Below are 24,447 nucleotides of genomic sequence, written 5' to 3'. Positions count from 1 at the left end.
TAAAATTGTTTTTCCCTTAATGTGTTTCCAATTACTTTTTTACCAGCTGCAGAATATATAATGTATGAGATTTGCTTTTTAAGGCTTATTTGTGTATATGAATTAGCTGATTTTGTGTTTTGATGCCACAACCTAATAAAATGGGTTGAGCTTGTAGGTATAATCAGATCTCATTATGTTATCACCTTGTGTACATATACATGCTTCTTTATCTTATATCTGCCCATAAACCAATCACCAATACTTGGAGAGAACAATGGAAAATTAACATTTTATTACCTTATCTCTTCTATAATCCACTGGGAGTGCAATTTCTTCTACTGGCTGTGTTTACACAGCCTGGCCTCAAGGCCAAAAACTTTCAGGATGGGTGGGGATACCACAGGCTAAATAAACTATTTCAAATGCCAATATAAGGGCAATGGAAATACTTTTAAACAATTTAATACACTCCAACAGGTAAAGTGGATCATTGGGAACAAATTAAATGGGAGAACATTTTTGAGTAAACTGTCCCTTTAAGGTTTAGGAGTTTACCAGGAGGGGTCATATAGATAGGATTTAGATGCTAGGATAGTTTACTGGGTACATGTTGGGCTGGGAGTTAGATGTAAGGTGTAGTAATTAAAGGAAGATAGTCTTGGGGTAAGTCTAAGGATGTAGTTACAGTGGAGAATCTCATGTTGGGGGGGTCAGTCATGCTATTTATTGCAGTAGAGGAAGGTTATGGATAGTGATATTAGTAGTATGGGGCTAAGTAACTGATTACGTTTGATAGCAATAGGGGGAGATGGTGGGACCAACTGCACATAATAGGGATAAGCATAGGATATGGATTCTATTATATTAAATCTGCTGTCATAGAAAGCAAAAGCGATCACTATAACGTGGGTGTTATAGTGATGCAGCTTAAGTTTAGTCACACACAAACTACTATTGATAAGGACATCATTGTCAACTCTGTCACTATCAATAACAACATAGGTGCTGGCCCTCAGTTTCTATAAACTTCATGACTTGTTTTGATTGTGTCATGACCTACATTTAATTCTCTGTTGGATTCTTATGTGTCCAGTGTAATCTTTTGGCTAAGATGGGCGATATCAAGACCAACATTGCAGAGTCATAAATGTAAAACAGTATAATATGCATTAAAATAATAATGTTTTTTTAATATTACTATTGTCTTGTTTTTTTACTGTATAGGGTTTACCAGGCAAACCTGGTTCAGACGGACTTACTGGCACTGCTGGAGAGAAAGGTACAAAAGTAAGTATTTTGTAATTAATTTAAGATTTCTTTTACACTTATGAGTTTTTTTCTGTCTAATTTTCATTTTTTAAATATAAAATTTCTGATAAATGAGTAGTGATAACTTCTTTTCTTTGTGTTTAATTTTATTTATACATTTATTTTACATTACAAATTTAAAAAAAAAAAAATCAATTTTTTAAAATTATTAAATGTCTGATGATGTCTTTAAATGGCAAGTGAGATTTATTTTCTTTGTATTTATTTTTAAACATTATCTCTTAAAATAAATATAGATCAGGTTTTTTGATACTTAAAGGGACTCTGAACCCAATTTTTTTATTTTGTAATTCAGATAGAGCATGCAATTTTAAGCAAATTTCTAATTTACACCTATTATCAATTTTTCTTTGTTCTCTTGCTCTCTTTATTTGAAAAATAAGACATCTAAGCTTTTTTTGGGTTTAGAACTCTGGACAGCACTTTTTTATTGGTGGATGAATATATCCAACAATCAGCAAGGACAACCTAAGTTGTTCACCAAAAATGGGCCTGCATCTAAACTTAAGTTCTTGCATTTCAAATAAAGATACCAAGAGAATGAAGAAAATTTGATAATAGGAGTAAACTAGAAAGTTGCTTAAAATGTCATGCTCTATCTGAATCACGGAAGAAATTTTTTTTGTGTTCAGTGTCCCTTTAAGAAAAAACCTTTAATTTATGAAAATATTTTTAGAGCAAATTACCAGAATCACATCTAGTATAGATACAATTATTTTATTAAGAGCTTAAAGGGATATGAAAGACAACATTAAACTTGCATGATTCAGATAGAGCATGTAATTTGAAGACACATTTAAATTCACTTCTATATTCAAATATGCTTTTTTGTATTGGTATCCCTTGTTGAAAAAGAACACGCACATATCCTACACAAGTGGGAGCTTGCTGCTGATTGGTGCCTCCACAAATTTGTCTCTTTCGGTTGGCTGACTAGATGTGTTCAGCTAGCTGCCACTAGTAGTGCAATGCTGTTCCTTCAGCAAAGGAAAACAAGAGAATTAAGCAAATTTAATAATAGAAGTAAATTGGAAAGTGGTTTAAAATTGTATGTTCTATCCAAATCATGAAACAAGTTTTGGGGTTTCCTGTCCCTTTAAATATAGTTAAGAAATGCTGAGTTTTGGTCATGAAACAGCAACAGAAGATATAAAGCCAATGAAGAGACCCCATATATTCTCAGATTTGAAACTCTAGTTTTGATTGGTGACCTGGGCCTTGACAGTGGGCTCATCCATTTAAAAAAAAATTTTACAGTATGTTAGCAAAACAATAAACATACACATTAATAACTAAATAAGGGAAATGAAAGGTAGCAGAGTCTCCTGTAATGGAGTTAAGGGATGAGCTGACAGGCTAGTGAAAAATCCCAGTGCAGTGTAGTAGCAACAATGTTGAAAAGTAAGGGGAGGTCTTAGGCTTACCTCATATAAGGCAAGTTCTGGAACAATCTGGCCTCTTCCACCTGGGATTTTACAAGGAGAAAGTTTCCCTCCCTCCCAACCCTATTGTTAATTGGTTAATAAGTAGTTGCTAAATGCAACATCCATGGCGTCATTCAGGCCAATGGCTTCCCGATGGGTTGCTGGTACTTTAGTTGCGAAAGGCAGGGATGGGGTTAGTTGACCTAGTGTTGGTAAGACCTTAGCTGTAATTTATTTGCTTCCTGGATGAGCTTTGCTGCAGGGCTTTGCCATACCAGTGCCTTAGATGCTGAAGCGTATCATAACATCCATGTATCTCCTAATGGCGGGAGGTCGTAGCCATCAACAATTGAGGGCGGAGTCTGCAGAGGTGACAGTCGGGCTAATGGGTGGGGGTGATGTCCTCAGGTCGTGACCTGGGGGGCCCCGCGGGTCTGCTGGCTGAAGATCCTTTAGGACGTCCGCGCCTATTAGACGGAATGGGGTGAGGCCACATTTGTGGCCCACCCTTGGCATTTGCAATTCCACAACATCTGGCTGCGACCTCTTGTCATATGGAGCTAATAGTATTATTTTACTAGGCCTCGAATGCCGCCACAGGTTAAATATTTGAATGACTTCCGTTGAAGTCAAGTTAATATTTGTTAATAAATATGACCATCGTTATGGTCTTTAAATCCCAGCTAACTGTGTTGTGTCTTTATTTATAGGTTAAGTAGTTATGTTAAGAGGTTTTGTAAGGGGTTGGAACTACCAGTTACAGCATCAGCCCTTAATTCGTTTTTGAAAATATTAGCATATCATAGGATAGTGAGATAGCAAATGGAGGCTCTAAATTTAGAAATGGCTACAAATATAGTTAGACGCACATATAGCTACACATACACCCACACACACACGCACTTTCCAATCTCAGGGAGGGGCTATATGGAGCCCAGCTAAAGAACATACATAAACAGGGATCATAAAATGACAACAATTTTATCAAGCAGGATCTGAGATTTTTTTTATACAACAATAATATCTGCACAGTCAAATGTGTCCCAAATCTTTGTACCAATTGTTTAAGCAAAATAAATATGATTAAATAAACAAATACCAGTAGATTACTTTTATGTTGTTATATGCATTATGAAATACTGCTCAGAAATGACAATTATCAGTTTGTATTGTGTATTGTATTGTGACTCTGACAAATATATTACTGTTAATAAATATACATGTATTGTGCTTTTTTTATTTTTTTTCAGGGATCACAAGGTATACAAGGCCCAGAAGGTCCAAAGGTAATTCCAAACTCTAAAAATCCTGCCCTTTTGTAAATCAGAAAGCATAAATATCATGGCTCTCAATACGACATATTTCCTTGACTAGGAAATACCTTGCCTACTTTTTTTAGTTCATATTTATTTGAATACATTAAAAGGACTTAAAGTGACGGTACATTTCAGACTTTAAGAATGTTGCAAGGGAAAATATATTAGTGTACATGCAAAACCACATATTTATTTTTTATTTTTAGAAAGTGTGTATATATTTTATAATAGAATATTTATAATCCTACTTGGTATCTTCAGTTGCTCCGCCCCCTTCATTTCATCTTTTTCCTGGATGTGGCATAGAGAGCAGTCCCACCCACTCTCTAAATAGACTTCCTAAGGGCTGGACTTTAAATCTATCCTCTCAGGTGATATGATTTAAGAAGTCTTGTCAGTATGGTGAGGTTTCTCAAATAATTTTAGAAACACAAATTAAATCCCCCAAAATTTGTGTGATTTCTCTCCATGGTAGGAAGTTTTTGATCATAAGGCCCCAAGAGTGTCATATGACACACACAGTGATTGGATGTTCATTGGAATTGTCATAAAAAAAGAGTTCATCCCAGTGGGCCGCATAACATTGTAATAGAAGCATATTTTGTATGTTAGTATTCAGACTTTAAAATTATTTAGCAGTGCTGGAAAGACATTTAAAAAAACTGTGGGATCTATTTGCTCACCTAAAGGAATTTAAGCTAATAAAGCAAGCTATGTATCAATACTGAAAAAGCTCAATTCTAGTTTATAATGAAATGAGCTAACTCAAATTATGGAGAAAATGTATTTCTGCCAAGAATGATGAAAACAGAATTTAATAGCATTTTATAGAGGGCATAAATAATAATACATAAATTACATATTTAAAAGACTGATATCTGTAAACAAATATGTCCTATCTTTGTTGACCCTATAGGAAGTTCATTCTCCTGGACATTTTAAAGATTTTATAAAGGGGGGGGGGGGGGGGGCAAAGTTACACCTGCTATAGTGTTTGGTATTTTTATCACATATTTCATTCATCAATATCCACATACATTTTAATTAAGAATTTAGCAAAAATAAAAATATTGCAAAGCTTATACAACAAGAATATGATCTACTCTTAATTAGTTAAGTCTTAATAAGGAAATTTGATCAATCAACAAAAATACACAGAAGAACTGAAGCATTGCATGATTAACAGATTATTATTTTTAATAGTTAAATTAAAAATCTGCACTGGGTATTCATTAATACTAGTCCTGGATAAGTAAGAAATTGCAGAGAACAAGTAAAAACAAAACCCTTTTTCCTAGCTTTAACATTAATTATATATATATATAGTTCAAGTTAATTTATGCTGTTGAAACTATTAATACAGAAGAACTGAATGATTGACAAATGTATAACACAAAGACAATACAATAGCACTTACTTTGAATTTAAAATGAGCAGTAGAATGTTTTCTGGCAAATTTCAAAGACAATCCAATTTTCCCTCCCTTGTATCATGTGACAACTAGCAGCATTTTGTGCACTGTGCACTTTTACACATGCTTATTAGGAGCTGGAGCCTCACAAAGTGTGCATATAAAAATACATTTTTTTAATTGGATGCTTTATTGGAATCATGAAACTTTAATTTTGACTTTAGTGGTCCTTTAAATTTATTAGGGTGATGTTGGACCACAAGGACCTCAAGGGCCCTCAGGTGCTGATGGCAACCAAGGAGTAGGAGGAAGTCCTGGACCAAGGGGTCCCCCGGGACCACCAGGACCGCCAGGACCAGGCTTTGGGTTTGGATTTGAGGTAAGTTCTACCTTTGAATTTTAAAGTCTATTTGTTGATGCTGCCTTATTTGTTTTGGTTTGAAACCATTATATATTGATTACAGTGTTGAAGTCCTAAATTCATCATTTAAAAAAATAATATGTATTTACAATCTTTCAAAGGCATGATTATAAAATGTTTATTATTTGTTTCCTTGCTACTGATATAGATACACAATGCTGATGCAAAGAATGTACATATGAGTCTTAAAGGGACAGTCAACACCAGAATTTTTGTTGATTAAAAAGAAAGATAATTCCTTTATTACCCATTCCCCAGTTTTGCATAACCAACACTGTTATAGAAATACACTTTTTACCTCTGTGATTATCTTGTATCTAAGCCTCTGCAAACTGCCCCCTTATTTTAGTTCTTTTGACAGACTTGCATTTTAGCCAATCAGTGCACACTCTAGGGTAACTTCACATGCATGAACTCAATGTCATCTATACGAAACACATGAACTAATGCCCTCTAGTGGTCAAATCGCATTCAGATTAGAGGCAGTCTTCAAAGTCTAAGAAATTAGTATATGAGCCTCCTAGGTTTACCTTTCAACTAAGAATACCAAGAGAACAAAGCAAATTTATTTAAATGTATTGATGATAAAAGTAAATTGGAAAGTTGTTTAAAATTATATTCCCTATTTAAATCATGAAAGCTATTTTTGGACTTGACTGTCCCTTTAAAGGACATAAGTCCCAAATGTTCTGGATTTTTTTAGTCCTAAATTAAGACAATTCCACACCCATCCCTGCACAATTGAAAGTCAGCAACCATAATCACTATTTAATTCTGTCTTGATGCCCTTTGTGAACCTGGTCCCCACTTCCAAAATTCTGCCCTGTGTACGGCTCAGAACAAAGTGCATTGCTAGAGTTCACTTTAACTATGTGTTTAACTCAGCCAAAGACATAGGGGTTAAATCTAGTCTTTCCAATATCTGCTCCCGATAATGTTTAACACAATTTGTGAGGTGTGTTTTTTCGAGTGATCACAATCCAAAATAGGTTCTGGTGGTAAAAACCCACTGCTGTATATGAGTTTTCACTAGAAACGTTGGTATCAGGATCAAAACTGGGAATACAACTAAAATGGACATACACAATGGTCCTTTCACACCTCTTAAGGTTACATTACAGCTCTTTTGAATTAACCCCTTTGTACAGTGTGTAAGTGAAAACATAATTTACATATATGAGATTAATTTGATTTGTAATCTGAATGTATTCTTATAACTGGTAAACAGTCTAAATACCATTTGTTTATGGGCATGATGGATATATTGCTCAATTATTATATTCACATTTTTAAAATATTAAAAGTATTTTTGTTTTCATTATTTCCAATTATTGATTGAGAAAGCACAGTTTTGTGATTTGGAGAGATTTACATCAGAAGTCAAGAACAGTGCAGGAGATTAATTTATATTAGAAGAAAGTAGACAAAATTTATATCTTCTAAAATGGGATTTTAACCCTCATACTGTAAATTGTGAAACTGCTAAGTAATAAGGTTTTAAATATAGTCCAGTTGCAGAACTCAGTGTACGGACCATGTTTTCAAACCCTCACTCTCATTGTACAGACCGTGTTTTCAAAACCTCACTCTAGAGAACATATTTTCGAAACCTCACTCTCACTGTATAGACCTTGTTTTCAAAACCTCACTCTCACTGTGTAGACCGTGTTTTTTAAAACCTCACTCTCACTGTACAGCCCATGTTTTCACATTCTCCTTCTCACTGTACAGTCTGTGTTTTCAAATCCTCACTATAACTGTAGAGACTGTGTTTTCAAAACCTCATTCTCACTGTACAGACCGTGTTTTCAAATCCTCTCTCACTGTACAGACCATATTTTCAAATCCTTACTCTCACTGTACAGACCGTGTTTTCAAATCCTCACTGTACAGACCGTGTTTTCAAATCCTTACTCTCACTGTACACACTGTGTTTTCAAATCCTCACTCTCACTGTACACACCGTGTTTTCAAATCCTCACTCTCACTGTACACACCGTGTTTTCAAATCCTCACTCTCACTGTACACACCGTGTTTTCAAATCCTCACTCTCACTGTACACACTGTGTTTTCAAAGCCTCACTCTCACTGTACAGACCATATTTTCAAATCCTCACTCTCACTGTACAGACCGTGTTTTCAAATCCTCACTGTACAGACCGTGTTTTCAAATCCTTACTCTCACTGTACACAACGTGTTTTCAAATCCTCACTCTCACTGTACACACCGTGTTTTCAAATCCTCACTCTCACTGTACACACCGTGTTTTCAAATCCTCACTCTCACTGTACACACTGTGTTTTCAAAGCCTCACTCTCACTGTACAGACCATATTTTCAAATTCTTACTCTTACTGTACACACCGTGTTTTCAAATCCTCACTTTCCCTTTACTGACTGTGTTTTTAAATCCTCACTCTCACTGTACACACTGTGTTTTCAAATCCTCACTCTCACTGTACAGAATGGAAATTTTTCTTTGCCGCATTTCGCTTTTGCTGAAGAAGCTTAAAGCGACATGAACGCACAAAAAGAATATGTTCCCGCAAAGGGGTTAAGCCAAGAGAAGAAAGTAAATCTGATAATAGAAGTAAATGGAAAAGTCTCTTAAAACTGCATGCTCTCTCTGAATCATGAAACTTTAACTTTGACGTTCATGTTGCTTTACCTATGCATTTAACCCCTAAACACATTGTAACCAAGGAACATTAGAGTAATAATAAAAAGGGTGTAGAGCCTTTAGATCAGTGTTTCCCAAACCCAGTCCTCCTTAACAGGCTAGATATTCATTATATCTTAAAGGAACAGTAAACCTACAAAATAATGTTATCTAATTCTGCACATAGTTCAGAATTATATAACATTAGCTTAGCGCCAACTTAATAAATCAAAGGATCGCAGAGATATTTTATTTCAAAATTAAATTTTCCTAGCTCTACTGAGCGGGTCTTTATTTTCATAAGCACATCGTGGGCACGCTGTCTAGTCACAGTGCGGTTGATCGCACCATTAAACTGAAGGTAAGCTCACTTACCAGAGTAGGAGCGAGCTACATTCAGATTAATGGCACGATAGGGCGCGCTGTGACTAGACAGCGTGCCCGCAAAGCGCTTCTGAAATTTTTTTTATCTCTGCAATCCTTTGGTTTATAAAGTTGGCGCTAATTATTTTGTAGGTTTACTGTCCCTTTTACTAGAGCACAGGAGAAATAGCTGAACCATGGTTACCTGCTCTCACCTATCAGCTGATTATTTCCCCTGTGTTCTAGTTGAGAGATAATGAATATCTGGCCTGTTAATGGTACTGAAGTCTAGAGTTGTGGAGCACTGGTTTAGATATTGCACTAAAATATGTACCTTTTATTCTCAAAAAAACAATAAAATGATCCCTGTGCCAATTTTGCTGTGGAGAATAAGGAGATCAAAAACTACAAATAACATAGAGAGTCCACAAGAGAGCAGTCAAGTTGAAAACATTTTCGGCTAGATTACAAGTGGAGTGCTAATTTACAGCGTGCCCGCGGTAGCAATTAGCGCTAAAAAAATTAACCAGAGGTCTGATCACTGGTTAATTTTTTAAATATCCACCAATTGCCCCCAAAATACAGTGTAGGGTGCCATTTTTAAAATAAAAAAAATAAATAAACTGCACAAAACAGTTTTTAGGGGCTAAAGTTGGTGGGTGTGGGGTGTTAGAAAAAATATGGCACTGAAAAGTGCCTTTACATTGCGGTCTATGGGGACTGTGTGTTTGCTATAAATATAAATGTATATGCTTATATACATAAATATTTACGTGTTAATATGTGTATATATATATATTCATATACATATATATTTATATTTGCTGCCCATCGCTGCACGACTTACCCCCTGCCCTGTGCTAGTTCTCATCCCATGTCTGACGGTATGAGAACAAGGCTCCCATTGGAGCCTATGGAAGCGTGCTCTTGTGAGCGCAAGGCTTCCGTGCAATGCACAGTATTACTAAATGGAGTGCAAATATCGCTCTTACAGAAGCGATATTTTGCACTCAACTTGTAATCTGGCCCTCTTTATTTTATAAAACTAGATGTATTGAATTTAAACTTATTCTATAAATCTTTTCATATTTCTTTAACAACACTATCCATGAAGCTTCTTTCCCTGCATTCACTTTCTATCACATAAATGTTTTATTCATTCAATACTATAAAGCTGAATTTACTTTTTATCTAACTTTTTTAGAATTTGTGCTGCAGGTAGTTTTATACTGACTCTACAATGAGATGTCTGCTAATCATATCAATAAAGATTCCTGGCTTTATTTTACCCACAGTAACAGCTAAGGGAATTTTGATTAGCTACAAGCATAAATGAACAATTCAATGAAAAATATGGTATACTAAAAGGTGTATTAAAGTTCAAGTTATTCATCGGTGTTTAAAAAAGTGTTTTTTTAATAACTTTATTAACATTACCTATACTTTTGTAAGAACACCCATTATATACAACTAGTCCTAAAGCCCGTTCACACGGGCCATTTTTTGCAGTACAGCGGTCCCACCCCTTGCGCTCTCTCCCTCCCCCTATCTTTTGCTCTGTCCCCCCTTTCTTTTGCTCTCTCTCTCCCCCTCTCTTTTGAGCTTTCTCTCTCCCCCCTCTCTTTTGAGCTCTCTCTCCCCCCTCTCTTTTGAGCTCTCTCTCTCCCTCCTCTCTTTTGCGCTCTCTCTCTCCCCCCTCTGTTTTGGGCTCTCTCTCTCCCCCCTCTCTTTTGCGCTCTCTCTCTCCCCCTCTCTTTTGCCCTCTCTCTCTCCCCCCTCTCTTTTGCACTCTCTCTCCCCCATCTCTTTTGCTCTCTCTCTCCCCCCTCTCTTTTGCTCTCTCTCTCTCCCCCTCTCTTTTGAGCTCTCTCTCTCCCCCCACTCTTTTGAGCTCTCTCCCCCTCTCTTTTGCGCTCTCTCTCTCCCCCTCTCTTTTGCGCTCTCTCTCTCCCCCTCTCTTTTGCGCTCTCTCTCCCCCCTCTCTTTTGCGCTCTCTCTCTCCCCCTCTCTTTTGCACTCTCTCTCCCCCCTCTCTTTTGCTCTCTCTCTCCCCCTTCTCTTTTGAGCTCTCTCACTCCCCCCTCTCTTTTGCATCTCTCTCTCCCCCTCTCTTTTGCGCTCTCTCCCCCTCTCTTTTGCGCGCTCTCTCTCTCCCCCATCTCTTTTGCGCTCTCTCTCTCTCCCCCATCTCTTTTGCACTCTCTCCCCCCTCTCTCCCCTCTCTTTTGCGCTCTCTCCCCCCCCTCTCTTTTGTGCTCTCTCCCCCCCCTCTCTTTTGTGCTCTCTCTCCCCCTCTCTTTTGCTCTCTCTCCCCCTCTCTTTTGCGCTCTCTCTCTCCCCCATCTCTTTTGCGCTCTCTCTCTCCCCCATCTCTTTTGCACTCTCTCCCCCCTCTCTCCCCTCTCTTTTGCGCTCTCTCCCCCCCTCTCTTTTGTGCTCTCTCCCCCCCTCTCTTTTGTGCTCTCTCTCCCCCTCTCTTTTGTGCTCTCTCCCCCTCTCTTTTGCGCTCTCTCTCTCCCCCATCTCTTTTGTTCTCTCTCTCTCCCCCTCTCTTTTGTGCTCTCTCTCCCCCCCTCTCTTTTGCGCTCTCTCTCCCCCCTCTCTTTTGCGCTCTCTCTCCACCCCTCTCTTTTGCACTCTCTCTCCACCCCTCTCTTTTGCGCTCTCTCCCCCCCTCTCTTTTGCGCTATTCCCCCTTCTCTTTTGTGCTCTCTCTTCCCCCTCTCTCTTTTGCGCTCTCTCTTCCCCCCTCTCTTTTGCGCTCTCTCTCCCCCCCTCTCTTTTGCACTCTCTTCCCCTCTCTCTTATGCTGTCTCTCTCCCCCCTCTCTTTTGCTGTCTCTCTCCCCCTCTCTCTTTTGATGTCTCTCTCCCCTCTCTCTTTTGCTGTCTCTCTCCCCCCTCTCTTTTGCTGTCTCTTTCCCCTTCTCTCTCCCCTCTATCTATCTCTCTCCCCTCTCTATCTCTCTCCCAGTCCCCTCTATCGCGTGACCGCGCCCGGCCACGCCCCTTTCACACCGGCCACACCCCTTTCATGGGCATTCACACATGACCACGCCCCCTTCACATTGACCCCGCCCCCTGCCCACGCTCGGTCACGCCCACTTATGCAGAGGCTGCAGATCAGCTAGGGACTCTGAAAGGCCAGGTGTGTTTGTCCTCGTGCTGTGCTGTCTACTGCGCATGACAGCTTCGGACAAACACACTTGGCCTTTTATTATATAGGATTATTTATTTAAAGAAACGGTTTACTCAAAAATGTTCTCCCTTTTAATTTGTTCCCAATTATTCACTTTACCTGCTGGAGTGTATTAAATTGTTTACAAGTATTTCCATTACCCTTATATTAGCATTTGAAATAGTTTATTTAGCCTGTGGTATCCCCACCCATCCTGAAAGATTTTGGCCTCAAGGCCAAGCTGTGTGAGCACAGCCAGCAGAAGAAATTACACTCCCAGTTGGTTATAGAAGAGATAAGGTAATAAAATGTTAATTTCACATTGTTTTCTTCAAGTATTGGTGATTGGTATATGGACAGATATAAGACAAAGAAGCAGGTATATGTACACAATGTAATAAAGTAATGAGATTTGATTATACCTACAAGCTCAACCCATTTTATTAGGTTGTGGCTTTAAAACACAAAATCAGCTAATTTATATACACAAATAAGCCTTAAAAAAGCAAATCTAAATACATTTTATACTCTGCAGCTGGTAAAAAAAAAGTAATTGGAAACACATTAAGGGAAACCCAATTTTATAGTATACTGTCTCTTTAAGTGTTAAAGGGACAGTCTAGTCAAAAATAAACTTTCATGATTCAGATAGGGCATGTCATTTTAAACAATTTTCCAATTTACTTTTATCACCAATTTTGCTTTGTTCTCTTGGTATTCTTAGTTGAAAGCTTAATCTAGGAGGTTCATATGCTAATTTCTTAGACATTGAAGGGCACCTCTTTTCAGAATGCATTTTAACAGTTTTTCACCACTAGAGGGTGTTAGTTCACGTTTTTCATATAGATAACACTGTGCTCATGCACATGAAGTTATTTGGGAGCAAGCACTGATTGGCTAAACTACAAGTCTGTCAAAAAACTGAAATAAAGGGGCAGTTCGCAGAGGCTTAGATTCAAGATAATCACAGAGGTTAAAAGTATATTAATATAACTGTGTTAGTTATGCAAAACTGGGGAATGGGTATTAAAGGGATTATCTATCTATCTATCTTTTTTTTTTTTTTTATATTTTATTTTTATTGAGGTCATACAACATCAAACATAAACAAATTTACAGGATGATAATGGACATTGGCACATGTCTCAACAAAGATATGAATAGTAAACAAAGTCCATAATTTACATCTAACATACAGAGAAGATAAACCGTTCCAGAAATAAGCTCGTGCGGTTATAGATATATAAACAAGCCCTGTGTAATGGAATGCTGACCTCTTTTATAACTATGACATATTATTTCCCAGGCCACTCGGGAACATCTCATAGACATGTATAGAAAAATATGGGAAAGATAAAAAACTTAGGTATATTATTGTATAGTTCAGTACTGTCATAGAAGGTGGTAACGGATGGGGGATATCCATAGCCGCTATATTACACTGTAAAGAATAATAAGGGAATTTTCAAGGGAATCTGCGTTCCTATGTTTACTTAGTAAACTAACCCTAAAAGGGGGGGGGGGGGGGTGGAGCCGAAGTTTTAATAGGTCTGAATTGCATCCATACTGCCGCATAGATACAATTCCATAAAACTACTGTATCCACACGCAATAAGAACACACAACAACTATCTAGCTATAGTACACTTACATTATAAGAGGTAAAATATTATGGCACATATCAGGTAACATACTACAACAAAGATCTGTATTGAAAGTCCTATTACTAGTTATGCTATACATGACGTCAGAGAAATATTAAACATATATATACCTTTGATTATGGAAACCAACGATCTTGGGTGGGTTTATTCGGTGAAATATAATAAGTATTCAAGCACTCTTATATGAGATCACCAAATAAGCAGTATGGCCATTCAGACTGGGTAAAAGTATAGTGATAATGCTACTGGAATGGACCTTAGAACTCTATAATGATAATAATTATCCAAATATGGATAAGCTAGGGGATAGCATACAGCATTGCATCTAAAATATCCCAAAATACCGTTAGGTCAGTATATACATATGGTATAATTGCTAGGTCACCTCGGCCGCAGGTAACCCAGCCAAACCTGTTAAAAATAGTAATAGTGACTCAAATCTAGCTCCACTAAACTTATATAGTAGCTTAAGCATTAATGTACCTCAACCTATAGCTGCAGCGTTTTTCACTTAATATTGACCGAGAAGTGGCTAAGGTGCAGATATCAAAATATACCACTCATATATTAAAACTCTGGTACAGAGGAAAAAGTTGTATACCCCTATGTAGTCTAGACTTTACTTAGTATGAGAAAAAGTCCAAAGGTACAGGTCCCTGGACTAAAGCAAACCTTAGCTTAGTTTAGTTAGATAGCAATAAACAAAGTATAATTACAGATAGTGTTTTATCCGTATAATTTGCATAAGCTTGTGATATAGAGGGTGAGAGCTGTGTAGCACTGCTTGAAAGTAAGTCCCTGGGTTAAAGTAAAACATATCTTGGTTCTGCTAAATAGTGAACAAACCTATTATAATAATGACTAACGTTTTCTCAATGCAATTTAACTAACCTTGTAGCATAACTGCATTGCAAAAGGCATGGCTCTATGTTTGAGGGAGAATAATATAACAGTGAGCACATCTAAGATATACATTGAAAAAAGGCTAAATTCACATTCACTTGAGAATAAACATTAAACTGCAATGAAGAATAACCTTTAAACTAGGCAACGGGCCAAGTATCTATATCATACAGTCTGGGCCACCAAATAACACAAAAGCAACATGTCCCGTCATAAGCATAATAATCGTCTCACATATTTTTCAGAGTTTAGGGAGTACAACATTACTGTCATCTTGGAGAGTTCCAGACAAAGCGACTTTGATGTGCAGCGGGAAAATAAGCGATTACATTACAGCTTAACAGTCGGGGTCATAGTGGCTGACCAGTAGCAGCAGACATCTTAGCCGATTCCGGCTTTAGGATATGTGATCCAATTTATCTGTTGGGGCCCCTTCGGCAGCCGCAAAGTCTTCGGCCATATAGCTTCTTGTGTGGGATGTGTAAACCTCCTGCTTACATCTTGTAATGTTCGCTGCACTTTCAAGAGTGTAGTGTCTCTTACCTCCGACCGCACCGTAGTATCTTGAGAGGGCACTGCAGACAGATTAGTGCCGTGTGAGATCTGCGATAATTCCACTATGGGGATCTGAGCCAACCCATCTCCAGGACCTATATAGCTTTCCGCCGGCTTCTCCGCAGAACATAAGGGGAACAGCATCTCAAACCTATGGGAACAGCTCTGAGGCCACTCTCTAGATGCTTCCCATAAGCCAAGTAAGTCACACCGAGCTGAGGATATCCCGTGGGGGGCTCTTGCTCCATAGTGGGGAAATTTATCAGCTGCTTGCAAGAGCTCCTCCTCAGATCCGGGTAGCCGCGTCTCAAAGGCCGTTAGCAAAGCAGTACATGGTTGGGTCTCTGAAGAAGATAGCACTGGGTCAGCAGCCCTGTAGTCCCCCAGAACAAAAAGAGAGGTGATCTCCTTTATTAGGGACTGTTCAAAATTCTGTAAACAAAGTTCGAGCTCATGTCGCACTTTCACTCCCCAAGTATACTCCGCCGCCATCTTAGTATCGTTATCCAGTATAGCTGATCTCCGTACGTATATTGTAGCGAAACTTAGACAGGTTGCAGTCATTTCATCCGCTCCACTTAACATCCGAAAACATGTAGTCTCACTAGATGTGGTGTATACCGCCCCAATGCCAGAAATTTAGGACAAATAACTTGAAAAACACTGTCTTAGAGAGAGGAGCTTCATGGAGACGCGTCCTGTCTTTTCAAAGGCTAGCTCCGCCCCCCGGGATTATCTATCTTTTAAAACAATAAAAATTCTGGTGTAGACTGTCCCTTTAAGTTAAACAGAATAGCTTTAGAATAAAATCTTCATATAAAACTCGTTAACTCATTTATTAATATTAAACTGCAAATTATAATGAAATCTATATCTGTTTAGTTTTCAGTTGCACTACAAGGAAATTCACTGTGTATAATTTTTTTTAAGGAAATGAGGGATTCCCTCATTAAATGAGTTGCCGATCCAAGTGATAGATTATGGGTGTAGCACTATTTAGCGTTCCTGCTCGAGAGTAAACTACACTAAACGGAGGATTTTTGCGCTCATCAGGTTGTGCTTGTATTACAAGGTGAAAGTAAAACGTTTGTGAACGATTGTAAACTCAACACGCGCAAAAAGAATATTTCCCCCCTTGACTTCAATGGAGCGTGAAAACTGCGACAAACACTCATACTTGCATTCTAGCTGGACCGCGTATATTCAAGAGCGTTAAACCTGACATGAAATATTAATATTTCCCATTCCAATGTTCTTCACATAGAAGAATATGTTCAATTTATTTTTAATTAAATATTTCTCTATATACATATGTAAATAACTATATAGGTACAGTTATGTATTTTACATGAACAGTATCAGATATATATATATAAAAATATATATTTAATAATAAAAGGTACGTTATTTCTGTGTGAAGTACGTTATTTCTGTGTGAAGAACACAAGAGTTATCGCACATGAAAAGTTATTAATCCATAGACGCGTTATAAGAATATTACATTTAAAATATTTTAAAAAAATAATAAAAAATATGAAAAATTATTAAACATACTGTAACATAGTCTAAATAACACATTGAATATATCTATATATTTTACATTATGTTTAATCATTTTTATATCATTTTTATAAAGTTTTTTTAAATATTTTATATGTAATATTTCAATAAGGTGTCATGTGTGTTAAATCTAAATTGCGGAACCTTATGTGCAAAACGCATATTTTACATTCCTATGTTTTTCAAATAGAAAATAATGTACTTTTTATTATTAAATATATATATATATATATATATATATATATATATATCTGATACTGTTCGTGTAAAATAGATATCTATACCTATATCTCTATAGGAATAGAGATACAGGTATAGTTTATATACAGTATATATATATATATATATATATATATATATTTATTCAGTATATATATATATATATTCAGTATACATATATATATATATATATATATATATATATATATATAAATATGTATTATCCTGTAAGTGAAGAACATTGGAATATTAAATATGTATAATAAATATACACTAAAACAACACATACATATTTTAAATACATATGTACATCTGGTCTGATGAAGGGTGAACCCCCTGAAACATCACTAGAAATAAACTAAAGTTTGGATATATTTCAAGACCAGTGAGTGCTTTGTTCCACATCTACTATCTACTTGCTTCTTAGCAACCTGGCATTTGAATACAATTTGTGTGAGTACACTTATCCTACCTCCTAAATATTTTTATATATATATATATATATATATATATATATATATATATATACACATACACTGTATATACGTATATATATATATATATATAAAAATAAATATGTACACAACACACATATAAACATTATATATATATATATATATACATACATATATATATATATATATATATACATACATATATATATATATATATGCATACATACACATCTTTAGACATGTATGTATCTCTATGTTAAAGCCCTTTGTAGCCTTTAATTTTCTAACACCTGAGACCTCACATTTTGAGCCCTTATAACTTTTTAATTTAATTTTATTTTTAAATCATTTTTATCAGACAGTGTTAATATGAGAGTAACTGTATTACGTTTAAATGTATTTTTTATGCGTTTTGTGCCACTTTTTTGCCTTGCGTAACAGCTAAGCAGAGCTCTGAAGTCACACTAACCCGGCGTATGTTAAATTCGATTCTGCTCAAGCAAACACGTTTACTTTCAACTCTTAATACGTGCGATATTTCCAATGCGCGCAGTCGCACAATAGCACTTATCACTCGCACAGAACAGTTAGTGGGCCCCTCATAATCTAGCCCCAAATGGTTCTGTAACAGCATAGGAATTCCCTATATCTCGCACAAGGAAACCTAGTACCATCACTATGCAACATTTTTCTTTCATCTTTATTTCTGTAGTTCTTTTATAATTAACTGCGTCGATTCCGAAAATCAGTCCTTTGCAGGGATTAAACACCTAGTTATATGCAAGCAGTGAAAAAACTGCGCATTTTCTTATATGGCTTTTATATCCATTGAATGAAATGAAAGTGTATTTATTTGTATATTAGCCTATTGGGTAATCATTTATTTTGTGCCATGGTGATCCAGTGCAGCTGGGTTTATTTTGGGATCTAATACCAGCCTTGGACCAATATGTAATGCTTTCCTGTCAGTAATTATCCTGAAAATCTGCTTATAATAAAGCTCAATTCATGTCCAGATTACTAAATAATGATTTTGTTTACCAGGACATGGAAGGATCTGGAGATTTACATATGACAAAACAAGCAGGAACTATGACTGCACGCGGCCTAAAAGTAAGTTTATGAGGCAATAGTTTTCTAAATACTTGGAATAAAATGCAGCCCTGAAAAATTTGGAGACCAGCCCTATTTTCCATTAAGTCATATAATGTGCACACCCCCTTGTTCTCAAAGGAGTTTTCTGGGATACTCCTTCCCCTAATATTTTTTTTTTTTAAATTATAATTATATTTGTTTGTATTAAAAAAATGCCAGATTGTTGTTATATACTCCCTACAACCCAATTACTTCCGTTAAACACATCTACCAGGGTGACAGGAGCCGTAAATTATTATGTGACTAGGCATTTGTAACATACCCTCTATGTCGCCTGTTGCGAGGGTCTTCCAAGGCAGCAAGAGTTCCATATGCCTCACTTTGTGCTATTCCTTAATCTCTTAAACTCCTATGTGACAGCCATCAGCCAATCACAAAATTCATATACAGGTGGCCCTCGTTTTACAACGGTTCAATTTACACCGTTTCAGAATAACAACCTTTTTTTCCAGTCATGTGACTGCTATTGAAAAGCACTAAGAAGCAGTGCATTTATTAAAATAGCCAGTAGTTGGAGCTGTCCGCTTGTGTTGCAGCAAAGCCAAGCAAGCTTAAATTAATCAGTTTAACCAGACCTGAGCTATCAAGCAGATTTCAAAGGAACAAGATCTTCCTGTCTATAAATCAGTCCAGATTGGAATGCATAGAAAGAACTGTTTGCAGAAAAATGCAAGTGAAGTCTGTGTTGTGTGATTATTTTATTAGGTTTATAATGCTGTTTAGCAAATGTTTTTGTTCATTTAACTTAGTTTAATTATATATTCTGTGTTGTGTGATTATTGTATTAGGTTTATAATGCTGTTTAGCATTTAAAGTCTTCATTTCAAAGCTTTAAAAATAATGTATTAGGTGTTACTTATGACAATTTTGAGAGGGGCCTGGAACCTAACTCCCTCACTTCCCATTGACTTACATTATAAACTGGGTTTCAATTTACAACGGTTTCAATTTACAACCATTCCTTCTGGAACCTAACCCCGGCGTAAACTGAGGGCTACCTGTATATACGTACATACCTTGAATTCTTGCACATGCTCAGCAGGACCTGGTGCCTCAGAGAGTGTGCATATAAAAAAATATTGTGTACATTTTGATAATAGAAGTGAAAGTTGTATAAAATGTTGTGCTCTATCATGAAGTTTAATTTTGACTTTAGTGTCCCTTTAATGCACATATTGCACTTCCTTTTTTCATCACAAGATATAGAAACTCTTCATTGAAATAATGTAACAAAGTATATGCTTTAAATTAGTACAAGTGCATACTACATAATAGCTCACAGCTGTCTTGTATTTTCTTACGGCTAGATTTGGAGTTTGGCGGTAAAAGGGCTGTTAACGCTCCGCGGGTTTTTTTCTGGCCGCACCATAAATTTAACTCTGGTATCGAGAGTTCAAACAAATGCTGCGTTAGGCTCCAAAAAAGGAGCGTAGAGCATTTTTACCGCAAATGCAACTCTCGATACCAGAGTTGCTTACGGACGCGGCCAGCCTCAAAAACGTGCTCGTGCACGATTCCCCCATAGGAAACAATGGGGCTGTTTGAGCTGAAAAAAAAACTAACACCTGCAAAAAAGCAGCGTTCAGCTCCTAACGCAGCCCCATTGTTTCCTATGGGGAAACACTTCCTACGTCTGCACCTAACACTCTAACATGTACCCCGAGTCTAAACACCCCTAGCCTTACACTTATTAACCCCTAATCTGCCGCCCCCCGCTATCGCTGACCCCTGCATTACACTTTTAACCCCTAATCTGCCGCTCCGTAAACCGCCGCCACCTACGTTATCCCTATGTACCCCTAATCTGCTGCCCTAACATCGCCGACCCCTATGTTATATTTATTAACCCCTAATCTGCCCCCCACAACGTCGCCGACACCTACCTACACTTATTAACCCCTAATCTGCCGACCGGACCTGAGCGCTACTATAATAAAGTTATTAACCCCTAATCCGCCTCACTAACCCTATCATAAATAGTATTAACCCCTAATCTGCCCTCCCTAACATCGCCGACACCTACCTTCAATTATTAACCCCTAATCTGCCGACCGGAGCTCACCGCTATTCTAATAAATGTATTAACCCCTAAAGCTAAGTCTAACCCTAACACTAACACCCCCCTAAGTTAAATATAATTTTTATCTAACGAAATAAATTAAATCTTATTAAATAAATGATTCCTATTTAAAGCTAAATACTTACCTGTAAAATAAATCCTAATATAGCTACAATATAAATTACATTTATATTATAGCTATTTTAGGATTAATATTTATTTTACAGGTAACTTTGTATTTATTTTAACCAGGTACAATAGCTATTAAATAGTTAAGAACTATTTAATAGTTACCTAGTTAAAATAATTACAAATTTACCTGTAAAATAAATCCTAACCTAAGTTATAATTAAACCTAACACTACCCTATCAATAAAATAATTAAATAAACTACCTACAATTACCTACAATTAACCTAACACTACACTATCAATAAATTAATTAAACACAATTGCTACAAATAAATACAATTAAATAAACTATCTAAAGTACAAAAAATAAAAAAGAACTAAGTTACAGAAAATAAAAAAATATTTACAAACATAAGAAAAATATTACAACAATTTTAAACTAATTACACCTACTCTAAGCCCCCTAATAAAATAACAAAGACCCCCAAAATAAAAAATTCCCTACCCTATTCTAAATTTAAAAAGTTACAAGCTCTTTTACCTTACCAGCCCTGAACAGGGCCCTTTGCGGGGCATGCCCCAAGAATTTCAGCTCTTTTGCCTGTAAAAGAAAACATACAATACCCCCCCCCCCACATTACAACCCACCACCCACATACCCCTAATCTAACCCAAACCCCCCTTAAATAAACCTAACACTAAGCCCCTGATGATCTTCCTACCTTGTCTTCACCATGCCAGGTTCACCGATCCGTCCTGGCTCCAAGATCTTCATCCAACCCAAGCGGGGGCTAGACATCCACTGAAGAAGTCCAGAAGAGGGTCCAAAGTCTTCCTCCTATCCGGCAAGAAGAGGACATCCGGACCGGCAAACATCTTCTCCAAGCGGCATCTTCTATGTTCTTCCATCCGATGACGACCGGCTCCATCTTGAAGACCTCCAGCGCGGATCCATCCTCTTCTTCCGACGACTAGACGACGAATGACGGTTCCTTTAAGGGACGTCATCCAAGATGGCGTCCCTCGAATTCCGATTGGCTGATAGGATTCTATCAGCCAATCGGAATTAAGGTAGGAATTTTCTGATTGGCTGATGGAATCAGCCAATCAGAATCAAGTTCAATCCGATTGGCTGATCCAATCAGCCAATCAGATTGAGCTCGCATTGTATTGGCTGATCGGAACAGCCAATAGAATGCGAGCTCAATCTGATTGGCTGATTGGATCAGCCAATCGGATTGAACTTGATTCTGATTGGCTGATTCCATCAGCCAATCAGAAAATTCCTACCTTAATTCCGATTGGCTGATAGAATCCTATCAGCCAATCGGAATTCGAGGGACGCCATCTTGGATGACGTCCCTTAAAGGAACCGTCATTCGTCGTCTAGTCGTCGGAAGAAGAGGATGGATCCGCGCTGGAGGTCTTCAAGATGGAGCCGGTCGTCATCGGATGGAAGAACATAGAAGATGCCGCTTGGAGAAGATGTTTGCCGGTCCGGATGTCCTCTTCTTGCCGGATAGGAGGAAGACTTTGGACCCTCTTCTGGACTTCTTCAGTGGATGTCTAGCCCCCGCTTGGGTTGGATGAAGATCTTGGAGCCAGGACGGATCGGTGAACCTGGCATGGTGAAGACAAGGTAGGAAGATCATCAGGGGCTTAGTGTTAGGTTTATTTAAGGGGGGTTTGGGTTAGATTAGGGGTATGTGGGTGGTGGGTTGTAATGTTGGGGGGGGGTATTGTATGTTTTCTTTTACAGGCAAAAGAGCTGAACTTCTTGGGGCATGCCCCGCAAAGGGCCCTGTTCAGGGCTGGTAAGGTAAAAGAGCTTGTTACTTTTTAAATTTAGAATAGGGTAGGGAATTTTTTATTTTGGGGGTCTTTGTTATTTTATTAGGGGGCTTAGAGTAGGTGTAATTAGTTTAAAATTGTTGTAATATTTTTCTTATGTTTGTAAATATTTTTTTATTTTCTGTAACTTAGTTCTTTTTTATTTTTTGTACTTTAGATAGTTTATTTAATTGTATTTATTTGTAGCAATTGTGTTTAATTAATTTATTGATAGTGTAGTGTTAGGTTAATTGTAGGTAATTGTAGGTAGTTTATTTAATTATTTTATTGATAGGGTAGTGTTAGGTTTAATTATATCTTAGGTTAGGATTTATTTTACAGGTAAATTTGTAATTATTTTAACTAGGTAACTATTAAATAGTTCTTAACTATTTAATAGCTATTGTACCTGGTTAAAATAAATACAAAGTTACCTGTAAAATAAATATTAATCCTAAAATAGCTATAATATAAATGTAATTTATATTGTAGCTATATTAGGATTTATTTTACAGGTAAGTATTTAGCTTTAAATAGGAATCATTTATTTAATAAGAGTTAATTTATTTCGTTAGATAAAAATTATATTTAACTTAGGGGGGTGTTAGTGTTAGGGTTAGACTTAGCTTTAGGGGTTAATACATTTATTAGAATAGCGGTGAGCTCCGGTCGGCAGATTAGGGGTTAATAATTGAAGGTAGGTGTCGGCGATGTTAGGGAGGGCAGATTAGGGGTTAATACTATTTATTATAGGGTTAGTGAGGCGGATTAGGGGTTAATAACTTTATTATAGTAGCGCTCAGGTCCGCTCGGCAGATTAGGGGTTAATAAGTGTAGGTAGGTGTCGGCGACGTTGTGGGGGGCAGATTAGGGGTTAATAAATATAACATAGGGGTCGGCGATGTTAGGGGCAGAAGATTAGGGGTACATAGGGATAACGTAGGTGGCGGCGATTTGCGGTCGGAAGATTAGGGGTTAATTATTTTAAGTAGCTTGCGGCGACGTTGTGTGGGGCAAGTTAGGGGTTAATAAATATAATATAGGGGTCGGCGGGGTTAGGGGCAGCAGATTAGGGGTACATAAGTATAACGTAGGTGGCGGTCGGCAGATTAGGGGTTAAAAATTTTAATTGAGTGGCGGCGATGTGGGGGGAGCTCGGTTTAGGGGTACATAGGTAGTTTATGGGTGTTAGTGTACTTTAGGGCACAGTAGTTAAGAGCTTTATAAACCGGCGTTAGCCAGAAAGCTCTTAACTCCTGCTTTTTTCAGGCGGCTGGAATCTTGTCGTTAGAGCTCTAACGCTCACTGCAGAAACGACTCTAAATACCAGCGTTAGAAAGATCCCATTGAAAAGATAGGCTACGCAAATGGCGTAGGGGGATCTGCGGTATGGAAAAGTCGCGGCTGTAAAGTGAGCGTTAGACCCTTTAATCACTGACTCCAAATACCAGCGGGCGCCCAAAACCAGCGTTAGGAGCCTCTAACGCTGGTTTTGACGGCTACCGCCGAACTCTAAATCTAGGCCTTAGTTTGGGACCTCTGTCCAACTGTGCCTTCCTCTGCAGTGCCCTATGCATTAAATGTCACCATGAAACGAGACCCCCCTCAACTATCCCCAATTTAATCATGGAACAACTAGTTCTGTCTCTGGTCCACCGTGAGCCCCTTTTCCTCAGGTTGCCATGCGTTCACCCACAAGTCTTTTTGACCCAGTTTCTTTGTCCCAGATACCATCTGGTAAAAGTTAGAAGTTATGGTATCAAGGGCATGTGAAAGATGCAGATGCTGGAGGTAATAAAATATAAAGCAAATATTTAAAGGGATAGTAAACAC

At 37.5% G+C, this 24,447-nt stretch overlaps 1 protein-coding gene across 2 annotated transcripts in view; it reads left to right on the top strand.

Annotated features, from left to right (window-relative positions):
• Positions 1-24,447, top strand: part of LOC128660597 (collagen alpha-1(XV) chain) — a 674,535-nt gene that overhangs the window by 299,634 nt on the left and 350,454 nt on the right. For both annotated transcript variants that reach the window (XM_053714523.1, XM_053714522.1), the window contains exons 14-17: positions 1,207-1,269; positions 3,986-4,021; positions 5,707-5,841; positions 18,484-18,552. In XM_053714523.1, the coding sequence (XP_053570498.1) occupies positions 1,207-1,269; positions 3,986-4,021; positions 5,707-5,841; positions 18,484-18,552 (303 nt within the window). The remainder of the gene's footprint in view (positions 1-1,206; positions 1,270-3,985; positions 4,022-5,706; positions 5,842-18,483; positions 18,553-24,447) is intronic.

The sequence above is a fragment of the Bombina bombina genome, chromosome 5 (genome assembly GCF_027579735.1).
Source record: "Bombina bombina isolate aBomBom1 chromosome 5, aBomBom1.pri, whole genome shotgun sequence".
In the NCBI taxonomy this organism is placed as follows: Eukaryota; Metazoa; Chordata; class Amphibia; order Anura; family Bombinatoridae; genus Bombina; species Bombina bombina.
Note: the sequence above shows the minus strand (reverse complement) of the source record. Positions and strands in the feature narration are given on the sequence as shown.